Source organism: Notolepis coatsorum (assembly GCF_963971535.1).
Source record: "Notolepis coatsorum genome assembly, chromosome: 15".
NCBI classification, from domain to species: Eukaryota; Metazoa; Chordata; class Actinopteri; order Aulopiformes; family Paralepididae; genus Notolepis; species Notolepis coatsorum.
In genome coordinates this window covers 16,553,690-16,563,689 of record NC_140179.1, presented here as the reverse complement: position 1 = coordinate 16,563,689, position 10,000 = coordinate 16,553,690, and the positions used below count along the sequence as shown (strand labels likewise).

Sequence of the window (10,000 nt, the reverse complement as noted above, 5' to 3'; positions counted from 1 at the left end):
AGTGAAACCAGAGGTGTATCTTCCACGGCTAGGTTTCATCCAATCACACGCTGCAGGGAAACCACAGGTGTATCCACGGTTAACCATCTGTAGTGTGGTAGTGAAAGGGTTAACCTGTAGTGTGGCAGTGAAAGGTTAACCTTATGTAGTGTGATAGTGAAAGGGTTAAAGAAAAGAGTTGTTGAATTACCACAAGAAGATGACAGGGCGACAGGAGGTAGAGCAGTCGTCTGGTAATTGGTAATTAAATTCTGGCTCCTTCTGGCAGCGTGTCGAAGTGTCCTTGAGCAAGACACTTAACCCCTAATTGCTCCTGATGAGCAGGTTGGTACCTCGCCATGTGAGTGAGTGGGTGAGCGTGAGGTATAAGTATTAAAGCGATGTAGATAAAAGTGTTTAAATCCATCCTCTGCCATTGTTGTAATATGTCATCTGTTCTCTAGTATTCAGTCTGGTCGTGAAGTTAAATTCTCTCTGGAAGTGAAACTGAAACTTAGCAAGGATAAGTTTAAAGGGGCAGTAGGCAAGTGGATGCCTGAACACAGAATGACTGTGTATCACTAATTACCACGGCAAGCCTATCGAAAATTATTCTATTTAATAATAATAATTATAATAATTATCATAAATATAATATATACATTTAATTTTTTTTTAAATACAAAGAAAATACAAACAAATTATTATAAATATATTTTTTCTGTTGTACCGAACTCGTACCGAACCGTGACCCCAATACCCAGGTACGTACCGAACCGTGGCTTCTGTGTACCGTTACACCCCTAGAAGACATGCATGCTACTGTAGGTGTATCCTGTCAGTGTCCTTGACCATGGTACTGGCCTTACAACTGGAGTTGGTCCCTTGACCAAGGCACTGGCATTATAACTGGATTAACTACATTATACATTACATGTATACATACATACATGCATACAAATACATATACATTATTCAGTATTACTTTACTGTCTCGCCAATATCCAGCACTTTCTTTCTGTCTTTAGTTTTTAGAGGAAGTTGTCATGGCAGCCATACCTGGACCAACCAACCCTGTTAGTTAAAGGGATAGTTCGGATCTTTCTAACCCTATTTCTTACTCAATGTCTTACCAACAATGTCATTGATCAGTAGAGTCCTTTCTCAGCTCAATCCATGCTGTTCCTCACACTGGCTCTGTATAGTTAGACACAAAGCAATGCAAGGTCAATGGGGTCAAGCACCTGCCTGGACAAGCTGACTGAGGCTCACTGAAATGTACATTGTGTGCAGAGTAGATTTCAGTGAGCTTCAGTCAGCAAAAGTATAGTTTCTTTGAGAGTATAAATACTTGCAGTGTATTTTTGGTGCTTCTTCTGTGCTGTCATGTACTAATTTCGGGGCGGTGCGTGGTAAGAGGTTAACACAACTTTAGTATACATAAAAACTAGTACACAAAGTATATATTTTTTACTTGGGGCCTGTCCTCGTCTCCTGTTTTCTCTCTAATCACTGCTTATCTGTCTGTCTGTCTGTCTGTCTGTCTGTCTGTCTGTCTTGTGTATCTGTGTTTGTCTGTCTGTCTGTCTGCCTGTCTGCCTGTCTGTCTGCCTGGCTCTCTGTGCTGCCTTGTACACAGTCAACGACACACGTGGAGGAAAAGGTAAATCCAGCATTAACTCCTCCCCTCCTAGCATTAACTCCTCCCCTCCTAGCATTAACCCCTCCACTCCTAGCATTAACTCCTCCCTTCTTAGCATTAACCAATCCCCTCCTAGCATTGACTCCTCCCCTCTTAGCATTAACCCCTCCCCTCCTAGCATTAACTCCTCCTTTCCTAGGACGATCCCCCCCACTAGCAGTAACTCCTCCCCTCCTAGCATTAACTCCTCCCCTCCTAGCATTAACTCCTCCCCCCAGACTCCCAGTCAACCTTTCAATGTTCTTTATAATGTCTGTCCTCTCAGGTCTCTATATACATTCACACATATTATTTTATTTTATTTAACCTTTATTTGTCACTTGAGATCAATGATCTCTTTTTCATAATTTTTTTTTAATACATATACACATATACATACACACATAATACACACATATACATACACACATATATACACAATAATAATAATAATAATAATAATAATAATAATAATTTCCTGGCTAAAGAACACATGCCCATATGGCTCAGGTTACTCTTGTAATTTGCAAGGTTTATACCTTGTTAACACTTTGAGTGCCAGGGACGCGTTTTGTCGTTAGTTCATGCCGCCAGTTGAGTGCCACCAACGCTATATATTTTTTTTATTAGCGATTTGAATTCATATTTCATCAATTGAGCCTCACGCTAGTGTTGCAGACTCTCTCTGAGCTCAATTGGGAAAATACCGCCCCCTATCGTCTCTCCCTGTGTAACTGCACCCCATTGGTTTAGACTGATGGGGGGGGGGGGGGGGGGGGTCCAGCCTCCTCATGTTACTTCTCCGGCGAGGCATCTGAAGAGACCCAAGTGATTCGCCGAGCCGGAAAACGCATGGAATACATCATTTACAGTACCCAGCGCTGAATCAATAAACGCGATCGATATTTGGAATGGCGATCAGTAATTGGAATAATCTTTTTGGATAACATCTGATCTGAGGTAAGCAATTTATTTTACCAGTCTTGGGGTAATCGGATCTATTTTGACCTATATATCAGCGTGTGCCCCATGTGTGTGTGTGTGTGTGTGTGTGTGTGTGTGTGTGTGTGTGTGTGTGTGTGTGTGTGTGCTCGCTGATCAGGAAATGAGAGAATATATTTTTCAGATCGCTTCTATAGAGTGCATAAGTACACATATACTATCGATAATCTAGCGTTTATTTGAAAACGATTCATAAATAGGGTTAGGGTTAGGGTTCGATATTTGGAATGGCGATCAGTAATTGGAATAATCTTTTTGGATAACATCTGATCTGAGGTAAGCAATTTATTTGACCAGTCTTGGGGTAATCGGATCTATTTTGACCTATATATCAGCGTGTGCCCCATGTGTGTGTGTGTGTGTCTGTGTGTGTGTGTGTGTGTGTGTGTGCTCGGAATCTATATATTTTCCTGAAAAACAAGGGCTTTTCAAAATGCTATAAAACTGAAATGAACCGATTAAAAAACAATCCGTCTCGACAATGTTGACTGCAACAAGTCATTGATAAACGACGGGCAGATTAGACACATAGCCATAATTTAAGACAGAGATTATGCGTTCACAACGCTATCATTGAAGTGGGTGGTGGCATTCAAACATGCTTTACCATGTTAACAAGTGGCACTGATAGTGTTAAACATGGACACACTGCAAACAGTTTATACCTTGTTAAACATGGACACAGTGCAAACAGTTTATACCTTGTTAAACATGGACACTGTGAAAACAGTTTATACCTTGTTAAACATGGACACTGTGCAAACAGTTTATACCTTGTTAAACATGGACACTGTGCAAACAGTTTATACCTTGTTAAACATGGACACTGTGCAAACAGTTTATACCTTGTTAAACATGGACACTGTGGAAACAGTTTATACCTTGTTAAATATGGACACAGTGCAAACAGTTTATACCTTGTTAAACATGGACACTGTGCAAACAGTTTATACCTTGTTAAACATGGACACTGTGCAAACAGTTTATACCTTGTTAAACATGGACACTGTGCAAACAGTTTATACCTTGTTAAACATGGACACTGTGCAAACAGTTTATACCTTGTTAAACATGGACACTGTGCAAACAGTTTATACCTTGTTAAACATGGACACAGTGCAAACAGTTTATACCTTGTTAAACATGGACACCGTGGAAACAGTTTATTACCTTGTTAAACATGGACACCGTGGAAACAGTTTATACCTTGTTAAACATGGACACCGTGGAAACAGTTTATACCTTGTTAAACATGGACACTGTGCAAACAGTTTATACCTTGTTAAACATGGACACTGTGCAAACAGTTTATACCTTGTTAAACATGGACACCGTGGAAACAGTTTATACCTTGTTAAACATGGACACCGTGCAAACAGTTTATACCTTGTTAAACATGGACACTGTGTGTTGTGGCTCACTAGCTGGTACAGTACCTGGTACAGTATGTGGAACAGCATGGATTGTGATGAGAAAAGACTCACCGAGAACATCACTGGTGAACATGAAACGGGGCCAGGATTAAAAAAAAACAGAACTATTCCTTTAACTTCTTCCATACGGCCCTATTTTTTATTTTATTTAACCAGGAAGTCCCATTGAGATACAAGATCTCTTTTGCAAGGGAGACCTGGCCAAGATGACAGCAATAACATTTGCAATACATCACACCAGTGGCGGCTGGTGAATTCTTCTCCAGGGGGGGCGCTATACCAAAAATTTTGCAAACATGTACCGAGGTATCACAATGTCACACACACACACACACACACAAACACATGCGTGCACGCATTGGCGAAACCACACACTGAGTAGCCTACTGTGCACGTCAGAGCTTCGGCGAAACCACAAGGTACGAATATTTGAATGAATGAATGAATGAAAACTTTATTTAACAGATTGCAGAATGGGTACAATACAGTACGGCTCAATACATACAATTGTTAAGGGGATGCAGACCTGAGAAAGACGTTTGTCTTGTTTCCATCAGGGTCCCCCATTTTCATTTCATATAGACATTTATGACATACACAACATACATGACATTTATGGCATAGGGACATATAGGTATTTAGTACTGATACATTTGTGACATAAACGGTATTCAAATATACAGTACTGTTACCCCTAGATCCTGACAGAGTATATACATATGATGGGGAGGGGACTGTACATTAGGAGGGGGTGGGTGGGTGGGAGAGAAATATACATACGGCGTAGGTAAGTAGGTAGAGTACAACTATCACCATTGCCATCAATCAATATATGATCACAGTCAATGCAGCCACGTTTCCAATAGCGCCTACACAAACATGCACGCCCAGATCTCAAATCTCTCTCTCTCTCTCTCTCTCTCTCTCTCTCTCTCTCTCTCTCTCTCTCTCTCTCTCTCTCTCTCTCTCTCTCTCTCTCTCTCTCTCCCCTCTCTCTCTCTTGCTCCCTTCTCTCTCGGACTTGGGGAGCAGCATATTATCACTGTAATATATTTGTGCATGCTCCCACGCGCACGCCCGTATTCAGATCCGTACAATAATAATCACAGAGGTATATCTTGTCATTTGAAACAAATTTCCAATATATTGTCCCGGGTGATTATGCCCCCCCCGCGGCAAAATTAATTAGTATCCCCCCTCTATCTCTCTCTTTCTCTCTCTCTCACACACACACACAGCATGACGTGGAATCCCAGGCACTATCGTTACACAAATTAGAAGGAACTTCAAAGGATCAGACCTAGTAGTATGTAGTATATACCAAGAATAACTTCAGTATGAGTACAGGCTGTACAGCATATTTTGCATATTGTTAAAAGAGCCAAGGCTAGCTTGCGTAAATTAAACATAGACTTACCATCACAAGAGTTGAAGGGGGGTGAGATATTCAGCTGTCCACAAGCCATAATCCACTTAAAAAAAAAAAATCCACTCAAAAAGAAACTCCAGTAACAGTCCATACCATGGGCATGTTGCATCTGTCCCTGTCGTTTTAAAAAGCAGGAATGGAAAGCAACGGCATTTACATGACTGCATCCAGCTAACCATATAGCTTCTTGTTAGCCAAAGTAGCCAACACTTCTTACCACCAGCTAGAAAACGACAGAGTATATTGTCTTCCTCTGTCTGTTGATTGTTTCTGAATTGAGATATCAGGCTGATGAGGTCGACACTCCAGTGTTCATCTCTCAAAAGGTATTGTTTTTGAGGGATTTACCTGCATTTTTCGAGGTTGGAATGTTCTGCCTCCATGATCCATGGTAGCTACTAGTAAGCTAGCAAACTCTCCGTTCTGTGTGGAGGGGAGTGACAACACAGCAGTGACCCTGCTTGCTTGGAGCGCTAGAAAAACGCGCCCCGATTACATCATATTTGAACGCACTGATAGGCGAAATGTATTTGCTTGACCTATTTAATTGGCTGCGATGATACAGTGACAAGCACAGTGTGCGCGCTACGTCTATGTGCCCAGCTTTAGAGGTACTCTCTCTATATCATATCAGACAGTAACGTCATGTGAATCACAAAACAATGATTTATATTTGATATATTAACGTTATTGTGCATTTGAAACACAAACATACTTAAAATGAGTAAATATTATTCATTTTAAACATGTTTATTTGATTTTTAGGGGTCTAAAATAAAAATAAAACATTTTCTTCTTCTCCTGCTCTCTTTACCAGGCCCCCTATGGGCCGGCCGCCACTGCATCACACAGTAATAAATGTGCGATACATCACACAAGAACATAATAAAAGTGCATGTATATGTACAATATACAATACATCACATGTAAACACAAAAACACAAAACAGAATAGTCTACATGATAGTAAAAGTGTATGACAGTCAAATACAGGGTATTGGAATTGAACCCAATAACCACAGGTATATCCTTTTCCCCCCATTTTCCTGATCCCCCAACTCTCTCTCACATTTAAGCCCAATTAAGGAGTTTATTTCTTTGACCTAGCACACTCACCCCTCGGCCTGCAATTCACGTTCCCTCACACAATAAGCTATTCGTTTAAATCGTTACATCTTTGCACCTCGTCTCTCTCCTCTCAGTAATATCTCTCACACAACAGCATGACATCCCTCAATGATATAGTGTCTCCCTCGTCTCTACTCCTCTAAAAGTTTCATCCAACAGCTGCGTATGACATAGCATATCTTAAATGAACATCTTCAGTGACATTTAAGCTCCATTACAACAGGATTATCTCATCCCTCTAGAATGCACACTTGTAAGAGTTCAGTGACACATCCTCCCCGCATGTTTTATTGTCCCGCTCTCCCAACATAACATATCTTAAAGGTACATCTTCAGTGACATTTAAACTCCACTACAACAGGATTATGTCATCCATCTAGAATGCACACTTGTAAGAGTACAGTGACCGCACACTTGCAATGTCCCCACACACACACACACACACACACACCCCACCCTCTCAGACATACATGAACACACCGGAATGCACACAGATGTGCTCTCACACACACACAGACACACACTCTCAGGCAATTGCATCCCAAGCACACAGCCAAACTCTCTCTCTCTCTCTCTCTCTCTCTCTCTCCCTCTCTCTCTACGCACACACACACGAAGGCCTACGATTTAGCGGGACTCTTTGGATTTTGGAAGTCTAAACGTCTTCTCCTCCTCTCCCTCCTCCTCCACCTCCTCTCCCTCTCTTTCTCTCTCTCTCTCTCTCTCTCTCTCTCTCTCTCTAAACGTCCTCTCCTCCTCCTCCCCACCTCCTCCTCCTCCCCCCCCTCCTCCTCTCCCTCTCTCTCCTCTCCTCCCCCTCCTCCTCTCCTCTCCCTCTCTCTCTCTCTTTCTCACTCTCTCTCCCTCACACTCTCTCTCTCTCTCTCTCTCTCTCTCTCTCTCTCTCTCTCTCTCTCTCTCTCTCTCTCTCTCTCTCTCTCTCTCTCTCTCTCTCTCTCTCTCTCTCTCTCTGCTGTGTCATGATATTTCTCTGCCTCACACAAACACAACACAGTATGATAAATAAAAGAACATATCTACGCCACGCCTAATATGGCTTTCCCTGCTCTACGCCTCGGCGACCCATCTCTTACTTTGAAACACCTATAAATAATCAACTTGCTTAATCCACATCTTTGCGCCTCGCCTCTCTCTCTCTAAACAGTAACTCTGAAACTATGATAAAGCGCTCCCTTTCTCTGAGCCACCTTATTATCTCATCTCTGGTCTGACAGCTCTTCATATCACAGCATGACAGAATCTTATGATTTAGTACCCAGGACCAGGACCACCCAACGATAACTCGACCAATTGTACTTTCCCATTAAATGATGTAACACATAAACCGCACCTTGATACCCATATTAGGTACTGTGTGCTAATTTACGCCCTACCATCAATTATCAACCCACAGTACGGGGAGTGACCGACCAATATGTATAAATATGTGTGTAAACGAGTGCTCTGGACTTCATTTTGCAACTGGCTCTTCCTGCGTGAAGAGTCCATGCTGTGAAGTCCAGATCTGTTCTGTGGCTTTTCGTGTGTGAATTCAGACTCAGACTCGAGTAAACCTTTTTAGCAGAATTGCTTGTTCATCCTGACTCAGTCTCAATTTGATTTGATCAGACCGTAGTTTTTCAAGAAAGAACTCTGCTCATCTTTTTCAATTGGTTTGGCAGAATTGTTCGTCCATCTTACTCAGTCTCCAGCTGACCAATTGTCTTTCCTTCAACTATGAATCCAGTTCCAAACCTAACAAGGGTAATACAGCTGCTATAGCTGCTGTCGTCCTCTAGGATGTGTTTCTGCTGTCACTCTATGGGTCTCTGTGTTCATACCTTGATCTCCCTGTTTGTGTGTGTCTCTCTCTCTCTCTCTCTCTCTCTCTCTCTCTCTCTCTCTCTCTCTCTCTCTTTCCCCCCTCTCTCTCTCTCTCTCTCTCTCTCTCTTTTGTCTCCTCTGCCAGCAGCAAAGCGGAGCGGCCACCATCGTTGAGCCTGTACCCCAGCGGTGAGGGCATGGTATGTGGGGGTCTCAGGGGGTCTTAGGGGGTCTTAGAGCTACATGGTGTGTGATGGTCTTAGAGCTACATGGTATGTGATGGTCTTAGAGCTACATGGTGTGTGATGGTCTTAGAGCTACATGGTATGTGATGGTCTCACTCTCAGGGCTACATGCAGGGGTGGAGCTTCCTATAGCAGGGCTCGAAATTAACATTTTTACTTGGTAGCACTGGTGCTCCCAACTTCAAAAAGTTGAGAGCACCAGCAAAAATTTAGGAGCACCCACCGAAATTTAAGGAGCACCAACAATATATATTTTTATTGATAAAAAAACGACAATATAACAGTACTGTAATGCAGTAAAACAGTGAAAGTAGCCTTAAACGATAGTATAGTTTAGACCTAGTAGTGTAGCCTATAGTGTAGACTAGGCATGTGCCGGTATGACATTTTGAGGGTACGATAACCTTGGGCAAAAATACCACGGTTTCACGGTATACTGTACATAAAAAAATCCCAAAATTGAACAACATTTATTACAGTGCACAATAAGCTTTTCTGTAAGTGTTATTTATGAATGTGTGAAGACTGTCTGACCACTTTCAAACTATGTACAGAATATAAAATACTTCCAAATAAACTTTCATGATTATGAATATGTAGGCTACATGTCAAAAGGGCATTTTGCTAATGTAATCTACTTGCAAAGATGTATGTTATATAGCATAGTACTATTCTTACTGGATTAAACTTTGGATTCATCTTTTGTGGTGGCTCAACATAATTCACACACAGAACTATGTGTTGGTGATAAGGGTTCCGCACGGACCACATTGTTTGTTACATTGCTGTCGGCAAAGTGTGAACAGAGTGTTGACGTTGAGATGATGTTAACTGCTAGCAGGCTACCCGAATCCACAACAGCCAGGCAGCCAACCGTACAAAATACAGTCTCAGCCAATCACATCGATTTGTACAGTTAGTTAGCTCCACTCCATTGTAACCTCGTTCCCAGTTGTATCTCCTCCGTGAGCACAACAGCTAGCTAACGTTAGCCACAGCTGCAAAAGCTAACGCCAATGATGTTATGTTATGTATTAGTAGCTAGCCAGCTAGATAACATTAGACAACGCCTCGTCTAACTAAAGTGAATAGTTTCCTGGGTTTAATGTTTCAGTGATGTTAAAAGAGGAGCTGCACGCTTGCTATCTTCGGTGCAAATGAGACGGGTCTGTGACAAGACGGGTCTGTAAGGGGGAGGGGCAACGAGGGCACTGAGTGCAGCGTGTGTGTGCGTCAACAAGAGGAGGAGGGGGGGGGGGGGGGGTCGCACCAGAACAATT

The 10,000-nt window shown here is 42.1% G+C and overlaps 1 protein-coding gene across 1 annotated transcript in view; it reads left to right on the top strand.

The window, feature by feature from the left end:
- The window catches only part of mapk8ip3 (mitogen-activated protein kinase 8 interacting protein 3), a gene marked incomplete at its 5' end in the record, with an annotated part of 121,418 nt that overhangs the window by 27,285 nt on the left and 84,133 nt on the right, over window positions 1–10,000 (top strand). Inside the window, 2 exons of the mRNA XM_084330694.1 lie at window positions 1,619–1,642; window positions 8,624–8,675. Coding sequence (XP_084186820.1) covers window positions 1,619–1,642; window positions 8,624–8,675 — 76 coding nt within the window. The remainder of the gene's footprint in view (window positions 1–1,618; window positions 1,643–8,623; window positions 8,676–10,000) is intronic.